We start from the raw sequence: 19,734 nt of genomic DNA, 5'->3' as shown, positions 1-19,734 counted from the left end.
CTCTACGACAGTGTTTCTCAACCTTTTTTTATTAAGTATCCCTTTTTTTAAAAAAAATTATAAGTACTCCCAGTACCTACAGTTTTCAGACACACACAATTTTTTTCTACCATTGCAACTCATTTGTTTAAACAACTTAATTGTAGCTGGGCGGGCGATGAAATTTTTCAATTTTTAAACAACTTAATCGTAGCTGGGTGGGCGATGTAAAAAGAACAAAAATTGTAAAACTTAAAACAAAAAATCAGTTTTCTCCAAATTTCAGTTTTGTTGATGTACCCACCCCCTCCCAGATTTCTCTTGAGTACCCTTAAGGGTACTTGTACCACTGGTTGAGACACACTGCTTTCCACACAGTGAGGTGGCAGTGGCCAGCAGGTGTGGCATATCCAGCCACGGCTGTGTTCTATTCCTGAGCAGGAGACAGACACAGATCTCTAGCCCCAGGTGTGAGATATAGGAACGCAGACACACAGGCGCGCACACCCCTGGCTGAGCCCCATGGATAAGGCAGCGGCAGTGCTGATGGAGGTTCAAGGGAAGGGTTCGGTTTGAATGACAACTCTCTTGGAATGGCTCAGGTTTGGGTGGGCTATGGTCTATTTGGGCTTCTGTTAGGCTTTAGGCCTGAGCAGGAGCAGGCTAGCAGAGATGGGTTGGGAATGAGGTGCTGGCAGTTTACAAACCTGTGGAAAAGAAGCCAATGTAATGGGGAAAGTAATTTCAGTGTCAGGGGTTGGTAATGGCACATAGAGCCTTTCAGTGCTAGGTCATGGATTAAAACCTTAATAGATTCCCTGTCTGCCAGGCATGTTCCTATTTGCCTTGCTGGCAGGCTGCTGCTCTGGTGTAGGAGGTTTGTATCTTTGCTGTTGTTGTGGGGGATTAGTCAGAGACCTGCTGCTGTTCTTGCATTAATACCAGAGTCCTCCTCCCACTGCCATAACACCACGACCTTGGCTAAGAACACAAGGTCCTTTTAGCTTCTGGGGAAGAGGAAAAAAAGGGCAACTTAACAGTGTTAAATGTTCTCTGCTAGTCTTCACACAGGCTTCAATATTCATTACTCTCAAATGCAGCACATATCCAGAGGCGAAATTGGTCTTTTCGTATTTGCTTCTTACCGACCTAGCATTTGCTTTTATATTTTAAATAATAAAGCAAAATCCAAATGCCCTGTGGGAGAACAAAAGCCCTCCCCACTAACCAGCATGCTCTCTTTTCCTTTTGCTGTCCTACAGAGTAATTTATGGAGGGCTGTGCATTTATCAGACCTGTCATTCTCCATTATCATCCATTTGCCAACCCATCAGGAAGAGAAATGCTGCTTATTTGAGCTGCCATTTTTGTGGTGAGAGATTGGAAGGAAAGGGAAGGTGAAGATAAAAGGGACAGTGTCAAATAGGTTGGATTCTTATCGAATGATATCAGTGTAAATTTGGAATAACTTGACTTCAGCAGGGCAACTCTAGAATTACACTGATACCAGCTCAGAATCTAGCTCTGTGCTTCTATCAGGGAGCCAGTTAAGCCATGGCAGGGGGCTAATGAGGCTTGGACAGTACCATGATCAGCATCTGTGCCTGTGTTATCGACCCCCAGTCTCTGAGTACTGGCGGTGGCACTGCGTTGTCAGAGACAGAGGAGACAAGGCAGGGAGAATGAGTGGCCTTCTTGGAGACAAGGCTGGTTTGATTCAGGTGCTAAATTGTTTCTGTCTCCCCCTGTAATTGAGTGATTTGTCACCCTTGTGGCAGAGATGAGATCAAGACAATGACAGGAGAGCCTTAGGCAGCGCTGCTGAAGATGGGGAGATGTGGCAGAGTTGAGAAAGGAACCCAACAGGCACATCTAAACCCATGGGTCCCAACACAAACATGAATCCAGACACTAGATTTCACATCGTCCCTTTGTGCTCAGGGACTGTGTCTTGCCCACAGCTGAAGGAGGATGTATTGCCTAGTGGTTACAGTACTGGATAGTGAGGGAGGCAGCACTCCTGGGTTCTCTAGTCCCAGTTCTACTGATTTACTATGTAACTTGGCAACCCTTACACAGCAGAGTGTCCCACTTAGGCCAAAGTCCCCCCAAGCCAATGGCATATTGGACTGATGTGGTAAAGGCACATTGGTTTCATAGCCAGCCCTGCGCCAGCATCACGCCCACCAGCCTTCAACTGCCCTGGCGCAACGAGTCATATACCCGTGTTACACCTGGGTGAAATGGAGATGGCTTTTCAGTCTGAGAACAAGAGGCTTGAACCCACCACCTTCAGGATTGCAGGCAAGGCCATAAGCGCTCAGCATTATGTACACTCAGAGAAGGGTTTTCCTCTTTTCATGTTTCTGAGCCAGCTATGGAAAAACCCTAATCCCCTGCTCTTATGGAAGGAGATGAGCTGTTCCCCAAATAACCCCGAGGATCTATTAGACTGAGAATCAATGGCATGTCTTCAAAGCAGACTGGCTTGAATTCCCTCTTCCTGGTGCTGCCAGGAGACACATTAGCCCTTGAGCGCAGGAGAGGCCCAACTTCCCAGCCTGTAAAACATGAAGGAAAGGGAAGCAAAGAGGACAGGAGCCTCTCAGCTATATCAGTATGTAGCTTTGTATGAAGAACTACAATGGCAAGGTCTGTGTTGCCTACAGCTTTCCAACCCTGCTGTCTGGTCTGGGCTCGCTTTCTCTTCCCACATTGAGTGCAGCCTCCCCCGCTTCAGAGCAAGTCTCATGTCAAAGTGCTGGGGATGGCATCTCTTCCCACAGGAAACTAATCCACACTCTCGCTGTCAGGCACTGCTGGTGGCCCCCCTAGACTTGCCCACCCCCTTACAAACAATCTGTGTTCATAAGGGAAGGCGGCTGGTTTCACTCTATTCCCCCCGGCCAGTTAAGTAACCGTACTTTTCTTAGAAGGTTCATCTCTCTAGTTAGAGCAATTAATTAGGCTGAAGTGGAGAACAGATGTAACATCGGTCCCTGAATTTAAATGCCACAGCGGGGCCTCTTGCGCAGTCCTCTGGACTGTTTTGTCCAGAATCTATGCCTCCTGGCTGTTACTACACTGAGCCTGGCCTCCTTTGTGAAGCTCTTGTGAGATTTACAGCTGAGAAGTGCCAGTTGAAAAGTCAGTTTTGTTATTCAGGCTTTGCTGCTCTGTGATTCCCATTTCTCAGCCGCCAAAGATCTGGTTCCATTCCTGCAGTTATACTGACCTCTGCTGGCATGGGAAGAATTGGACAGGCCAGCTAGCCCATGTCCCTTCTTTCAAAAAATCCTCAACTCCTCCTGACTCACACCTGCTTGGACACCCAAAAGCTTCTGCCCAGTTCAGGAGCCGGGCAGTGACAATTCCCCTTGGCACCTCACAACGATTGCTGTTCTCATGTGAGTGCAAGCTTTATGCTGTCTTACTAACAGACGGATGGGGGCCAGAATGTGGGCCACGGTATAGAGCTCCACTCAGACCCCTGCACCACCTGCTATCTGCATGGATCCCATTTCAGGAGCCTTAGTGCAAAAATTTGTATTAAAGCTAATGATCACATGAAAGTTTACAAGATGCAAGTTAAAAGGGAAGGCACTGTGCATCCAGGGTCGAGTTTGGGTTATGAGGAATTACAAGGAGCAGTTTATATGGTTAACAAGCTATGTATTAGAACTACAAATATAACCACACAGCAGTTAAACCAGGATGCATGGAGAGGACCTCCCTTACTTATTTCTGTAATACTGACAGGCCTCAGAGGAATTGGTTTTGCTCTGAGTAGTTCCTCATGCTGTTCCCTTCGTCTCAATTGACCAGCTCTTCATTTTCCTACATTCCTTCCTAGCTCTTTTTATTTCCAACTAAGAAAATTTGTCAGGTAATTACGACAACTTTTGTCTTTGAGGCATTCAATGGCTAACCAAGATCAGAAATCTCGAGGAGTAGACCATGGTTGCCAATGGCACACCTCTGGCTCAATGGAATAGCAGGGCCCAGACTGCCTGCACAGGAGATTCAGCATACCTGGTCTGACCTGTGGAATGAATTCCTCCAGGATTTGAGGACCAGCAGACACCTCAGCACCTCCACTCTCAGACTACGTCGACTGGCATGATTTTCTGGAAATGCTTTTAACGGAAAAGTTTTCCGTTAAAAGCATTTTCGGAAAAGAGCGTCTAGATTGGCATTGACGCTTTTCCGGAAAAGCACTTTTTGCGGAAAAGCATCCGTGGCCAATCTAGACGCGCTTTTGCGCAAAAAAGCTCCAATCGCCATTTTCGCGATCGGGGCTTTTTTGCGCAAAACAAATTTGAGCTGTCTACACTGTCCCTTTTGTGCAAAAGGGACTTTTGCCCGAACGGGAGCAGCATAGTATTTCTGCAAAAAGCACTGATTTCTTACAGTAGGAAGTCAGTGTTTTTGCAGAAATTCAAGCGGCAGTGTAGACAGCTGGCAAGTTTTTCCAGAAAAGCAGCTGCTTTTGCGGAAATTCAAGTGGCAGTGTAGACAGCTGGCAAGTTTTTCCAGAAAAGCAGCTGATTTTCCGGAAAAACTGGCCAGTCTAGACACAGTCTCAGTGTAAGGCGCACTTCTCCCACCTCTCTTCTCAAACACACCCAGAGCAGCAAGCACATTTTAAAAAAATCCTCCCAAAACGAAGTGCATCATTGCACACACAAATCTCCTCCAAGGCAGAATGGACTGTGTGTGATAGATGTTAGTCACAGTGCTCAGCGCACAACTGGGAAACATTATAGTGAGAAGGACACTGTAAAAACCTTTATGTACCAGAATAGTCTGTAAATCCTAAATTCCTTCTGCAATGACAATACACGGCTGTTCTAGGGCATTGCTGCATGATTGATACAGTAACAGAAGTGAGAGATGGAGAAGCTATTTAGGTTATTCTGTTGATCCTCTTTGCTAATGCAGGACAGGGTGATACATATGGTAGTGATGGATGACAAATTAAATGCTGCTTAGCAGATACACTTACACTGGGGGTGTAGACAGCTCTGCTTTGTGCTGGGACTCCTCTGGTAATGAGGGTCCCAGAAATGCATACAGAATTGCAGGAGCACTCACATACACATGAGAACCCCAAATAGAAGAATTACCATGTCTTAGCTTTGTGAACTGAGACATCAAGTCACATATGCTGCTTAAAACTGGAACAGAGAAACTGCCAGACTGGACCAGACCCATGGTCCATCTAGTTGGTCCAGTCTCCATCTCTGAGAGCAAACAACACCTGTGCATAAGCCCTATATGGGAAGGAATCCAGATACTGCTTTGGGATGAAGACAATATTACCAACTTCAAGCATTGAAAAATTGTAAGAGAGATTAAAAATAATCTTGGGATTTCTAAGAACTGATAATATGGAGGTTCTATTAATTTGTCTTCTGGTTTCTAAATCTTTCAGTTGCACTCACTTGATATTTTCAAATTTTTCTCTTGAATCACAAACAAGGACTAGAAACATACTTTTTAAAAAAGCTTATGATCATCCGGCTCCAGCAGCTGGAGCTTTACCAAATATTGTGGCATAGGCAATGCAGTAAGAGCCAGCAATGCTGTAAAAGGCACCATCATCATTACCATAAGGATGCCCAACAGTTCCCTTTATAATGTAGCAAGTGAATGGCTCAGAGCTCCTGCCTGACTCGTAGAGTGGTCACCAGGACCAAGCCCACACTCCCCTTCGCTGCAGCCTGCAACCCACCAGCCAGGCACTCCATGTGAGTGACACATCAGGACCCCATTTTGTAGCTAGCAGTCACATGTGCCTTGATAAAATAAACCCATGGCGGTTCTCTGCCTGGAGTCGGAGTCTCTAGCTCTTCACCCCGTGATGAGGCTGTGCCCCCCTGGTCAGGTATATTTTGTAACATTTCCAGTCAGGCACTAGCAGGGACAGCCCTTCCCGGCCCGCCTCCCGCAAGGCGGGACGTGCTGGGCTGGGGACTTCTTGGTGTGTCAAAATGGCGGCGCCCATGCTGAGGGGGGCGCTGTACAGAATGCGGGCCGGGCGGGCGTTCGGTACCGCGGGTGAGTGGCTGGGGGACCCGGCCCTCCACAAACATGGCGGCGGGGGCGCGGGTCCCGGGAGTCCGGCGCGGGTGGGTCTCGCTCGCTGCGTGCCCCGGGGGGAGCAGCGCCTGGACCCCTCTCCCGCTGGCTGGGCGGGCAGCCGCCTGTGCCCCCCGCGGGGCGGGGGATCCCGGTCCGCCGCCAGCCAGAAGGGAGGCGAAATGTGCGGGGCAAACCCAGCCAGGGGCAACCCACAGATGAGTCTGATTTGGGCCGTGGTTTCCCAGCGCATCTTATTTAACCTCCCCTTGCCCCCTCCCCTCCCCTCCGGGCTCTGCTGGCTGGGGGAACCTTGGCAAGTGCCTGCTCGCTGCGCACACCCGGGAGCCAGGAGAGGAAGCCAAAGGGCTGTGGCAACTCTAGGCGGGCTGGCCGGGCTCAGGAAAGGCTGCGCTGGGTCAGCGGAAAGGCACTTGACCCGCCGGTTACAATCGTAGAGCTGGAAGGGACCTCAGGAGTCATCAAGTCCAGCCCCTGCCCAAGGCAGGACCAATCCCAACTGAATCAACCCAGCCTCTCGGGATGGAGACTCCACTACTTCCCTAGGTAACCCATTCCAGTGCTTCACCACCCTCCTAGTGAAATAGTTTTTCCTAATATCCAAGCTGGACCTCTCCCACTGTAACTTGAGACCATTGCTCCTTGTTCTGCCATCCCTCACTACTGTGAACAGCCTCTCTCCATCCTCTTTGGAACCTCCCTTCAGAAAATTGAAGGCTGCTATCAAATCCCCCCTCACTCTTCTCTTCTGCAGACTAAACAAACCCAGACCTCTCAGTCACTCCTCATAGGTCATGTGCTCCAGCCCCCTAATCATTCATGTCCCCAGCCTTGCAGGAGTAAAGCCAAAGCCATTTAGGGAGGAGGGCTCCTCCTGGTAGGGGCTGTGCACTGGCTGCCCGATGAGCAGAGTAGCAGCATCCAGGCACTGTACATGCCAGATAGGAGATGGGCAGAGCCCAGCCATGAATTGCAGGGCCACGGCAGGCGGACAGTGGAGGACAGCCACAACCTGAAGTGTGTCCGCACTGTGGGAACTCCACTCAGCCACTTGCCGTGCTCTGCCCCTTTGGGTTACAGCACGTCTGGGCCAAGCCACACAATGCTGCCTGGGACAAAGCTCCAGTCCTTGCCTGCAAGCCCAGCAGTCTGCTACTGCCATTGCACAAGACTCAGCACCCTGCCTGGGCTCGCTTCAGCTGAGCAGCGAGCCCAGTCACACTTGCTCGGCTGCCAGAGCCTCCTCCCAGGTGCTAATGGGCCATGGCTGAACTCCCCGAGCACTGAGCCTGGCCAGAGGCACTGCTCCTGTCTACCCAGCCCACATGGAGCCCTGACAGCAGGCAACCCAGCCCAGGGCTCCAAACAGCACCACTGATGACATCAGCCCAGCTTAGCATGGGAGACCCACCCATGGAATGCCACCAGGGCGGTGAGCCCCAATCTTCCCCAGGCTTTGGTCCTTTGCTCTTGGCCAAACGCCGAGGAGCCCTGACCACTTCCCAGCCTACCATGTGTGAGCAGTGCTACTGGGAGAGTGGTGCCAGCCTGGCATGTGGGACAGACAGAGAGCAGAGCCGTGACTGAGCCATCCCCAGAGTAGCTGGCTTGTCCCAGGCTTTCACTTTCCACACCATACTGAGCACATGGGGAGGGGAAGGAATGCAGGTAGAGTAGCCGAGGACTTGACTCAACTACTTGCTTACATCCCTATGCAGCATCATAGCTCATGGTATTTCTGTTGCTGTGCAGGCCACTGGGGGCCACTTCCTTCTGCACCCACACATGAAACAAGTGTAAAGAACATTGACCTGTACTACAAGTAGGGTTCCCACCTGCTCTGAACTGGGGGGAGGGGTACCAAACTTACTGCTTTGATCCCATGGGAAGTTTGATTATTTTGGTCCTAATATAAACTCAAAGCCCTCCACAGAACTGACTCAGGTTACTGGAGGAACCATCCCTTTCTGTGTGTGGCTGTGACTAGCCTCAATTGTTATGTAAAGGAGAGACTTACTTGTAAGGATAAGGAGCAGTGCCTTCTCAGCTGCTGGTCCAGGAGGTGAAACTCTGTCCTGGACCCAGAGTGTTCATGTATTTCACTGCCTGGAAAACAGCTTTTAAAAAGTGTAAATTACCTCTTTTTTCCCCCACATAAAAACACACCAAGGAGAAAAACTTAACATATCGCTACCCACCCCCCAAAAAAGAAGGCTGCCCGGTATCATAGTGATGAGCAGAGTATAAAAACCTCAGTTCAGTGTGGCAGAAACCTGTCCTCAGTATTATTTGGCTTTCATTAGCACCTGTCCTTTAGGAATATTAAAGTACTGTACAGATATTTATGGATTGTTTCTCACATCACTGCTATACAGCATTATCATCATCCTATGAGTAGGGAACCTGAGAGAACAGAAGTTGCTGCATGAGACTACAATAGGATGGTGGTGCAGCTGGGAACAGAACAGTTTCCTTACTTCCAGGCCTATTCTATAGTCACAAAGCTATTCTCCTCTTTGCCCAGTATTAGCAACTTCTTTTCTATTTAGCATGTAATTGTCAGTGTCTTTGTAAAATGAAAACTGCCTGTGTTTTCAGCTGCTCTCTGCAAGCGGGAAGCCCCTCTAGGGCCAATGCCTAATGAAGACATAGATGTCAGCAACTTGGAGGCATTGGAGAAATACCGCAGCTTTACTCGCTATTTCAAAGTGGCTGAAAAGGAGAGTAAGAAGACTCATTGGTGGCAAACATACAGAAAGCATATCACACCAGTGCAAGGTATGCAAGAGGAAGAAGATAAGTTACTTTTGTGTTCTTTTGCGGGAGGGAAGGGGTAGCTATATGTAGACTAGTATGCATGTAGCACCAAAATATGGGGGTTTGATCAAATACTTATGTGAGTGTTTACTGCTGTAGAAGTTTGCAAAGATTTTTTTCCCCTTAAAGGAAAGGGCTTCTTGATGCAATTCTATCTTTGGCTTCTTTTGACTCAAAGATCAGGGAGGAGAGTAAGGAAGCTATTTCCTAGGGCCCCTGTAATACAAAGGAAAATGAAGCAACAGGGCTCGTTTTGAAGCTTGCAGGTTTTTAGTGTCTAATGATGTATTTATTTCAATTCATGAAATGGCTGGTGAGCACCCATCCTATACTTGCAGGCCCAGATCCTCAAAAGTAGTAGCCTAAAGGCCCATGGGCCTTTCCACCACCTAGTTTTAACTTAGCTAGATAATAAGCTGTGTTTCGCACCTAGAAGTAAATGTCTACCTACAAACATTGCAAACTCAAAATTCCCTTCTTCTAAAGGTTATAACCTCTCCGAACCTTTCTAACCCATCCCACTCCAGCCCCTCCTAAATGCTCAAGTGTGAAGTCCTCTGCAAAGGACATCTGACTTCTTATTCTCATTCCCTAAAAATGAATGAAAGCAATAACCTTACTAGACAAAGATTAGGACCTGTTTCTATATAATGCCACGTGAAGTGAAAGACACATCCAGCTGTCCTTTATAAGGAGGCAATATTATAAGCTAGATATCGTTTAAGTTCTGTCCATGTGCTTAGCATGGTATAAACATAAAGGAAGATGCAGTCCCAAAATGTAGTCTAAATTAGACCCGTAATACAGTTTAGGTGATTGTAAAGCAAGGAGTGGAAATATCTATGAGGGTGTCTGAACTTGTTTAACAGGCTTGATACTAATTCAAGCAAAACACAGATCCAAATGAGCTTCAGTGAGAGTATGAAGTATCTTTAATCCTTAGATGTCTCCAGATCTTTTACAAAGCATCGTTAGATACTGGGGTTGTAATGGCAGCATAGACAAACAGTGGCCAATGTGCACACACCAGGCTCTCGTATACACTTGACCATGACAATCAGTTGTACTAAGAAGGTTTGGCTAACGTTCCCTTGAGTTATTCCCAACGTGCTTTCTGGGAATCGTCTACCGAAGACTGGCAGAAGGGACCGTGTTTCCTGTCCCACTTGAAGGAGGGCATCTGTAACAGACAGTTACAGCTGCAGTCATATCTCTGACAACACTAAATGTTTCAGTGATATCAGAGTGTCTCGTTAGTCAGGCAGTGAGGTTATATACTGTCCCATTCTTGTTATGAGTTCCATGAAGGCACAGGGGTCTGCACAAAGTTTATTGCAGGATTGGGGCCTAGGCCCGCAATTCAGCGGTTTGTTTGTATCCCTCAGGCATTTTTGGTTTGTCTGTTACAGTTGCCCATGGCTGTTGGACAGAGAGACGCGAATGGGGCTTATTTTAAGTTCTCACTTGCATGATTTTGACCCTAGATGAAGAGGCAAAGATAGACATTGGCCTGCCTCGCTATGGACAGCCATGGGCAAAGAAACTGAAAGAGAGAAAAGAAATACTGAAACACAACCACCAGAATGCGGAAATGGAAAAAGCATCCCGCCTCAGGACACGTACGTACCCTGCAGTTTGTTTCCTCCTCTTCTGTATCAGTGGTGGCTTAGACAGTTGCTCCATGTCTCACAACTCTTATTTGCAATTGCAGTGGTGATTCCACTTGACGAAGTCAAAGCCGAGTGGGAGAAAACCAGTGGCCCGTTGCACAAGCAGCGTATTGCTGAGCACTATGGGATATACCGCGATATGTTTGATGAAGCCACATTCGTCCCCAGAGTGGTGCTGCGGGTAGAATACAGTCTAGGTGATGAGTATGTCATGCCCGTATATCATGGGAACTTTGTGACACCCACCGAGGTATCTTAAAATTGATCACTAGGCAGAATATTAAGTGTGCCCAAATTAGTCTGAAGCCACATAAGGCTTAGCTGACCTGACAGCACAGTCACTTACAGTAACAGGAATGTTCTTTTGAAAGGAATTAATCTAAAATCATGTGCTTCTAATTAAGTTAAGGAAACAGCATTTAGGTAGGATTCATTTTCAAATGAAATGGCAAACTTGCTTTTAATAAGCTTCAGAGGGGTAGCCGAATTAGTATGTAACTGGAAAAAATTAAACAACGAATAGTCTTGCAGAACCTTAGAAACTAACAAAACACGTAGATGGTATCACAAGCTTTCGTGGGCAAAACCCACTTTTGCTTTTAATAAATCTCCATTGCTTTTCATGATGGAAATTGATTTGCTTGTGGCAAAGCTAGATTTGATTTGTTCTGTCAGGGCTGCTTTTATTGTACAGTCAGGTTATGTCCAAGTGACTAATTTAATTCTCTGTTTTTGAAAGTGCATACTGTTAATGCAAACAATGCTATGGAGCTTTTACCTAAGATTCTTACATTCACATTGTGTATTTAGGCTTCCAATCCCCCAGAAGTGATGTATGAGGCAGATGAAGGTTCTCTTTGGACTCTGCTGCTCACAAATCTGGGTGTGTATCAAGACTTTTTAGAATTGCATTAAACTGGCTGCTTCTGCCCTCTTCTGTTATTTCCTTGGGCTATGTAACCTGAGAGATGCAGTGGATGCATTATTCCGTAAGGATTTCTTTGTAACCTGAGAGATGCAGTGGGTTAGTCATTCTGTAGGGATTTCTCAGCCATACCTGCAGAATTACTCCAGAAACTGCAGACAGAGGGGTTAGAAAGAACCATTTGGAGAAGGTGGATGAAGGAATAGCAAATACGTTGCTCCTCTGGCTGCCTTGGGATTACTAATTTTGCAAAACACAATACGAATGCTAATTGGTGTCACAATATTCTTTACATACACTGAAGCATTCAGACCTGCAAAATCTGTGATGGTAGCAGTACTGTGCTCATTTTACAGGTGGAGAAAGAGAGTGGTGAAATGATTTGCCCAGTGACTAATGTACTAGAAGGGAAACCAAGAAAAGAAAGCTGGTTTCCTGATTCCTGATCTTGTTTAACCACAAAAACGCCCTTCTATGTGCATGTCCTAGACAGAGCTTTATGTTTCCAACATGCTCTTACAAGCATTAACTGCTTCCTACAATGCGCTTATGCAGTCGGTTGGTCAGAATCTTTGTCTACATTTTATAGATTAGGGAACTGAGGTGCCCCAAAATTAAGTGACTTACCCAATCTCATGTTGTAAATTGTCGTCAACAGAGAGATTGGAACTCGGGGGTTACTGTGGGGGTGGGCAATTATTTTTTATGGGGGGCCACTACAAGAATTTGGATGCCATTATCACTCTACCATGATATTGATGGAGGAGATGCGGGGTCTGGGATGGAGGTTGGGTGCAGAAGGGACCTTGGGGTAAGGGAGGCAGTTGTGACCTGGGGCACTGGATTGGGGTGCAGGAGTTTGGCATACAGGAGAGTGTGCTGGGATTTAGGTTGTGAGCTAGAGCAGGAGGAGACTGATCTGGCGCAGGGGATGTGGGTACAGGAGGGGGGCGGAGGATTTGGGTATGTGGGGTGGGGGGCAGAGGATTGGGGAAGGGAGGGACTGGGGTGCCAGAGGCAGGTCCTGGCCAGATTTACCAGCCAGCAACTGTTCCTGAATCAGCCTCCCTGACTGCTAGTGTTCCCTCTAAACTGCTCTGCAGCACAGCTTCACCGTGATTAATCAGCCCCACCCAGTCAGTCAGCTTTATGCATGGAATCCTGAGCCTCTGACTGTGCTGCTGCCCAGCTTAGAGGGAACACTGCTTGCCCTGCCCCCGCACAGGCTGCAGCCATGTGCTCTGGAGCCCCTTGTGCTTCCTGGCTCCCGGCTATTGAAACAGGCAGCTCCCATTGGCTGGTTTTTGGGATTGTACTGGGGAAAGGAGTAGCTCCTAAAGCTCCAATGGGATTGTACTGGGGAAAGGAGTAGCTCCTAAAGCTTTCCTCCCTCCCTTCCAGACTTACAGATTTTAAAGAAAAACTGCCCTGCAGCCATGTATTTGAGCAGTGTGCTGCTGGGGCAAGGCAAGTGGGAAGCCTGCCTGAGGCTTCCGATAGCGTCCGTGAGCCGGATCTGGTGGCTTGGCGGGCCAGATGCGGTCCGTGGACTGTATGTTGCCCAGACCTGGGTTACAAGCTCCAAGTCTTGAATGTCATCCTTTGAGGACTTGTTTCGCTGTTTTTCAGAAATGATAGGATTGGTAGAGAGCAGCTGAGCGGTCTGGAGGCATTACCCTCTTTTCCTGTTGGACATAGGGAATTCTGACTTTGGAACAGATCCTGTTCATATAGCAGCAGGCAAATACATGTACTTGTCATTAAGATGTGTGTTTCTCTGTGTGTGTGCACAGATGGACACCTGCGAGACGCTGATTCCGAGTATGTCCACTGGCTGGTGTGAGTATTGCAAACCAATACATCTGAGCAATGCATGTGTTTCAGGGATGGCAGCCCTGGCCTAATAAGTCCTGTGAGAGGAAAAATGGTCAAAGAAGTGGGGAAAGAACTGAGCAGAGATTTGAATTGTAGTTGTCATGAAGACAATTACTGGGCTTTTCCATGATCATCTGGCCTGTGTAGTGCTGGTCAGACTCTGCACAGACTCTGTTTAGTGGAACATTGCTAATCGCTAAAGATAGAATAGTTCTAGGAATTTGTTACTGTTTTCTGTTTGGGAGTATGCGTATGATTTTCTACTTCTGATTATGTCTGTCTTTAGAAGCGGCATGCTAGCTATGGCAGGGAATAGCCCACAGCAACACAAGGGGAGAGCATGCCACAGATCTTCCCATGCAAGACTTCAATACTGTGATTTTGATCAGAGGTGTCAAGCAAAATAAAACCAGCTACTTGGGTATAGAGGTGTAAGCAACTAGTCGACTACCCGATAAGCATAAGCTTATCGGGTAGTCAAGTCACTACTTGACTAGTCGCTTCCCCTGCCCCTTTGCTGCCTCTGTATCAGCAATGGGGGGAGCCAGCTTAAAAGCCGGTCCCCCTCAGGACCATCTCTGCAGGGAGTGGGGGAGGCCAAGGCACAGCAGGGAAATGGCGCAAGCAGGAAGTCAAGCAGTCCCTGCTTGCGCCAGGTCCTGACTGCTGTGCCTCTGCCTTTGAAGTGTAGCAAGAGAACCCCATGGGGCTCTTGCTACATTCTAAGGCAGAAGCACCACAGCTGAGACCTGGTGTGAGTCCCCACTCACCCTGGGTCCCCCGCTGCACCTGTGCCTTTTAAATGTAGCCATGGGCGGCTCTTACTACATTTAAAAGGCAGAGGCATAGCCAGGATTGAAAGCTAAGGAAATTCCATTGACTACTCGATTAGCTGATTAATCAAAATTATATATCCCTACTTGGGTAGTGACTGGAAAATATCTTGCACTTCACAGGACGAACATTCCAGGCAACAATATAGATTCAGGGAAGGAGATTTGCCATTACTTCCCTCCATTCCCTGCCAAGGGAACTGGCTACCACCGCTTTGTCTTCATCCTCTTCAGGCAGGACCGACCAATTGATTTCACTGAAGATGTTCGGCCGACTCCATGGTAATTTTGAATCTTGAATCCCTGCCAGGTTCTTGTGCCCGGTGCGATTGCAGCAGACAAAACTGTTTTCTTAAGAGGAAAGACCATCAACTGAACAAATCCTGTATTTCTCTGCAAACATTTTACCCACTCAGATTACTCGTAACAGTAACTGACTGTAATTGAAAAGTGATTTTCCTCTGTAGCTTCAACTTGTTTCCTTTGCACTCTGGCCAGCACTGGGTGCATAGTCAGTTTTGTTGTTTCCCTTGCTTATTTGTTCCCACTAGCCAAACAAATATATGCTGATATTACTGCTGCTACAGCCTGTCACATTTGTTTCACCCTCCTCTTGCATCTTTTCTTCAGTGAAGGCCCCAGTCCTGCAGTAGGATTAGCGTGGAAGATGCTTGCACCTCAATGGCATCCTATTGACTTTGCCAGTAGAACAGGATGTTAAGAAAATGACTTGCCATATTGAAGCGATAAGGTCAATTTATGTATGGCTGGCAAGCTTCTGCCTTGAGCTGCCTTGGGAGCTAGGCTCCGAGTAGTCATGTAGGTTTCTCCATGGGGGTCTGTTTCTTCTCCATCTCTGCAGAATCTGTGATGATGCAGGATTGTAGCTTCAGGATAGTTAACCAAGGAATAGAGAGACCTGTCCTTTTACTCCTGTCTTGTTTTCAGCCACAGTCTCAAGATGAGAACTTTCAAGACCTTTGACTTCTATAAGAAGCACCAGAACAACATGACCCCAGCCGGGTTGGCATTTTTCCAGTGCCAGTGGGATGATTCCGTTACTCATGTCTTTCACAACCATCTCAGTAAGAAACTCACTTACTAGGGATCTGGGCCAGGGAGTCACCCTTCGCTTCCCCCTCCCCCCCCCATCCATCCATCCAGCAGTCGAGCATTACTAAATGTGTCTTGGAGGAGACAGTCATTTGGTAGTGCCTGGGGTTGGGAAAAGAGGACAAGAAGATGGAAGCAATTTGCTTAGACGTCAGACACACCTGACTGAAATCAGCCATGGCCATGTGGGCTCTCTGATGGAGCAGATGAGGTTCCAAGAGGCATGGGCGTGTGTGAGTGGAGGGTGAATTCAAAGGCCAGTTCTGACTTGCCCCTTTGGGGACAGTTGCTCTAACTGGTTTCTATATAGCCACGTATGCCTGGCACATTAGTCTGACACTGGGAACATTTACAGCTGAGCATTAGAAGCAGTTGGCCTATCAAAGGCTGCAGTGTGTTTGTGGCCATCTTAGGGTACATAATTCTGGGGGCTTCGAATCCCATTTTGACTGGGTACTTTAAAATAACAAGGGGAGAGGACGTGGCAGAGCGAGGTTCCATTGCCAGGCACTACATGTGTGGTTTTGATCTGTAATTAATCTCACATTCTGCCCTACGAGGGACGTGGGATCTTCTGAGCAATGGAAGTGGGGATGGGGGGTGATGGTGCAGGGTTAGGTTTTGAGAGGTCTTAGCTAATGTTCAGCATTGTTCCTTTGCAGACATGAAGGAGCCAGTGTTTGAGTTTGTGCGACCCCCTGTGTATCATCCCCGTCAGAAGAAGTTTCCACACCTGCAGCCTCTGAGGTACCTGGATAGGTACAGGGACAGCCACGAGCCCACATATGGCATTTACTAAGGCGTTTCCCACCACTCCAGGAGCTCCAAGCCACTGGGTCAGGAATACTCTACCTTCTCGACGCGTGTCAAATGCCTGTGCTGACGGGAACGTTCCATGACTCTGGGAGAAGGGGGATGTGAGCTTTCACAATCACAGCATGCTGTGGTCTAAGCTCGGATTCATTGACAACACTGGAAAGAATGTAACGGAAGTTTGCCAATATTTCTGCTATTGGTCGTTACCTTGGTCAAAAGCCTTGTTAATAAAGGATATTGTGGCCATGAGAGTGTCTCCACCTCTGCTCTGATGGCCTCTGAGCCAGATGCAAATGTTGCTGACCAGCCCAGTGCCCTCCAAAGGCACTGTATCTCACTGCAGGAGCCAGAACTCTAAGCATAGATAGCTGGAGGTGGGCCAAGACCCATCAGTTCAGGTCATGTATCCACACAGAGAGAAAAATACTTTTATCTAAATCCAGCCCCGTGATCTGTACAGCCCGGAAGAAGGGGAACTGCCCATTTGGTGCATTTCTTTCTTCCCCACCATGAAATTCCCAGTTCTGGGATTCTGGGCAGCATCCTGCATATTCTGTACAGATATTTTAACAATCTATAAAACACTTTCCAAATGAAGCTGATGATGTGAGTCGCTGACAGCTTGGGGAACCCACAGGCAATGTTCCCGCTAATTTTTTCCATTCTTGTGTGGAATACGTTTTATGTACACCAAGGCATATGTGGATGTGCACCACCATTAGCAGAGCACCCACAGCATGTGTTTCTAATCAGCTGGGCAGCAGTTGCATCTCTCCTGGGCAACTACCCAAGTGCTCAGCTTACAGGCAACTAATGCAGCAATTCAAAATGTATTACGCTCTATGTGCTTCAGGACTGATGCGATCAATGCTTTACGCTGATTTGATACTGCACTCCTGCACCCCTGTTGGTCATTGCCAGACAAGAGGAAATGCAGGGTTCTGATATAGACATCAGACTAGGCTGACTAGTCTGCCTACATTTTGAGAATGAGTATTAAGGGGACTGGGCTCTACTCTGAAATTAAGAGAACATGCAAAGCCCAGGCGTGTCCAAACCCACCACTTCTCCAGGCCATCAACAAGGTCTGGGTGTTGTTCTTAGAGATAGGTCAAAATCAGAACTCAGTCTGGGTCATGGCTGAGACATGTTGGAAAGTCACTGAGTGCGGGACGCTTTCAGCAGAGGCAACAGTGCATCTGCTGTGTAGATATATGGTGCCCACCAATTTCCACAGCTCTGACCCTAGTACCTATCACTAGCCTTAAAATTGGCCCCCCATTAGATTTGTTGGCTGCCCAAAGCGGCAGTAAGGAATCCCAGGGCAGCTGACTGGCCTGCAGTTGCTTCATCCATCGCTGTGTCACTGAGGATGCATGTAGAAGCATCAACACCCTACCTATGCCAGGACTCCAGGGCTATGTCTACACTCCTGGCTTCTTGTGCAAGTACAGCCGTTCTTGCACGAGAATCCGCAGAGCGTCCACACTGCCACCACCCCTCCTGCGCAAGGAAATTTACAGTATGGCATAAGAGAGGGCTTCTTGTGCAAGTGCTATGCTCTTTTTTCTCAGGTGTAAGCCCTCTTGTGCAGGAGCTCTTGCGCAAGAGGGCAGTGTGGATGCTGAGCAGGGATTTCTTGTGCAAGAAAGCCCTATGGCTAAAATGGTCATCAGAACTTTCTTGCGCAAGAGAGAGTCCACACTGCCATAGGTGCTCTTGCACAAAAGCAGAGCTCGCACATGGCGGTGTGGACCTTTTGTTGCACAAGATGTTCTTGCGCAAGAAGCCGCCAGTGTAGACAAAGCCCAGCTGAGTTCCCTGCAAGAACTCCTGTTTACCTGAGTTGCCTCTTGCTGAATCTGTGGTATTCCTCCTGTTGAAGGAGTAAAGAGTACTAACCAAAGACATTTAGGCTATGTCTACACTCGCGGCTTCTTGTGCGAGTAATATGCAAATGAGGCTAAGCATGGAATATTGCCGAGCCTCATTTGCATACCTAATGAGCCACCGTTTTTTTCGGAAGGGGCTCTTGTGCAAGGAGCGTCTACACTGCCCCTTCTTGCGCAAGAAATGCCCTCTTGCGCAATGCCGTTCTTCCTGAAAAGTAATAGGTGTAACCGCATTGCGCAAGAAGGGGCAGTGTAGATGCTCCTTGCGCAAGAACCTCTTCTGGAAAAAAATGGTGGCTCATTAGGTATGCAAATGAAGCTCAGCGATATTCCACGCTTAGACTCATTTGCATATTACTTGCGCAAGAAGCCGCAAGTGTAGACATAGCCTTAGTGTTTAAGTACCCACCCTTTTACATGCTCCCTCAGCGCCACAGCGATGGATGCACCAAGTGCAGGGCTAGTTGGCTGCCCTGCCTTGGGCAGCCAACAAATTTATGCTCACAGTGCAATATCCCTCTGAGGGAGGGATACCTCTGCTGAGTGAGCACAGGCCCCTCTCTGTCTCTAATGGGATAACATTGGCCTGACATTCCTCTAAATCAAACCACAGACCACCTGGTGCTGCATGGAGATTACAGACAGCAAATTGACTTGATATGTGGGGAGACTGTGTAGCCTGGAGTGTGGCAGAAATAAGAGCCTTAGCGGAAGGTCTTTATGGGGAGAGATGGGACAAGGAATCAGGGATGGAGGGGGGGTTTCAGCTCAACTTTTGCCAATGTTGATTTTGGAAGGAGAAGGACTGAGGAGTCCTGGGTGGTGCTGCCACAGGGTTTGCAAGTGGCAGGATTGTGGCTGAAGCTGGGGCCAGTCTCTCTATGTGAGAAGTTCCAGCCCATTTGCGCACTGGAGATTTCAGATTGGCTGCCTCCCGCCCATTGCCCAATCTCCTGCAGCAGAGCAGCCAGTCAGAGCTGCTGCAGGCAGTGCTCCTCCTTTCCCCTCCACCAGTAACTCAAATGTTCTCAGAGGAGGCAGAAAGAGACCAACGAGCCAGGTCCCTCTGAGCAATGGGGACAGCACCTCTGGTACCTCCCTACTACTAGCTGGCCTAGGAGGTGAAGAGCCCTTGCCTATGCCCCAGGCCCAGGAGAGGGGGGTGAACCACAAGAAGTGCACAGGTGAGGCTGGGAAATGGGGGATGTGAGCTAATGGGGGTGGAATTAATTATTGGGCAGGAGGTGGGTTAGATGGGCCAGAGAAACCCCTGCACAAGGGCCAGACTCTCATGTCCCAGTACATTTGGGAGAGTGGGCAACACTAATTGTCCCACACAGATTGGGCTAGGCAGGAGGTGGCTGACAATCAGAAATCACAACACTGGATGCTTTTTTTTTTCTTTAAAAAACATCTGGGGTCAGGCAGAGAGAGGATGGGGGGCGGGTTAAGGGTTAACTAGAGCTGGAGGATAAAGGGCAAAACAGCTAGTGTCTGAGTACAGAAGCAACTGGCTTTTATTATTTCCAGAGCGCGATGTGCAGAGACAGAGGTTTTAGAACAGGTAGTAAGTAAAGCAAGCGCATAAGCCAAGCAGAGCCCTGGCTGAGAGCTTGCAGCCTGAACGAAGTACAGCTGCTTGTAAGTGTTATGCCTCTGATCTCATGGCATGTGTGGGAGGAGAGTGCCTTGCATCACACAAGCAGTGGCAC

At 48.1% G+C, this 19,734-nt stretch overlaps 1 protein-coding gene across 1 annotated transcript; it reads left to right on the top strand.

The window, feature by feature from the left end:
- The first annotated feature begins 5,900 nt into the window (after positions 1–5,900).
- Positions 5,901–16,379, top strand: MRPL38 (mitochondrial ribosomal protein L38). The gene is made up of 9 exons (XM_089771940.1): positions 5,901–6,039; positions 8,680–8,859; positions 10,383–10,517; positions 10,610–10,818; positions 11,379–11,451; positions 13,287–13,332; positions 14,325–14,483; positions 15,150–15,286; positions 15,977–16,379. Exons 1-9 carry the CDS (start codon positions 5,973–5,975, stop codon positions 16,111–16,113), a joined length of 1,143 nt encoding a protein of 380 aa, XP_089628066.1. The 5' UTR covers positions 5,901–5,972; the 3' UTR covers positions 16,114–16,379.
- Positions 16,380–19,734: the final 3,355 nt, after the last annotated feature.

The sequence above is a fragment of the Pelodiscus sinensis genome, chromosome 20 (assembly GCF_052426305.1).
Source record: "Pelodiscus sinensis isolate ZL-2025 chromosome 20, ASM5242630v1, whole genome shotgun sequence".
NCBI classification, from domain to species: Eukaryota; Metazoa; Chordata; order Testudines; family Trionychidae; genus Pelodiscus; species Pelodiscus sinensis.
This window is presented reverse-complemented; position numbering and strand designations above follow the sequence as displayed.

Bases quoted from the DNA above. Each gene is read 5' to 3' on its own strand.
- MRPL38 (XM_089771940.1), top strand. From the start codon at position 5,973: ATGGCGGCGCCCATGCTGAGGGGGGCGCTGTACAGAATGCGGGCCGGG. The intron at 8,860-10,382 runs GTATGCAAGAGG...TTTTGACCCTAG, and splicing joins GCATATCACACCAGTGCAAG to ATGAAGAGGCAAAGATAGAC. The intron at 10,819-11,378 runs GTATCTTAAAAT...TTGTGTATTTAG, and splicing joins ACTTTGTGACACCCACCGAG to GCTTCCAATCCCCCAGAAGT.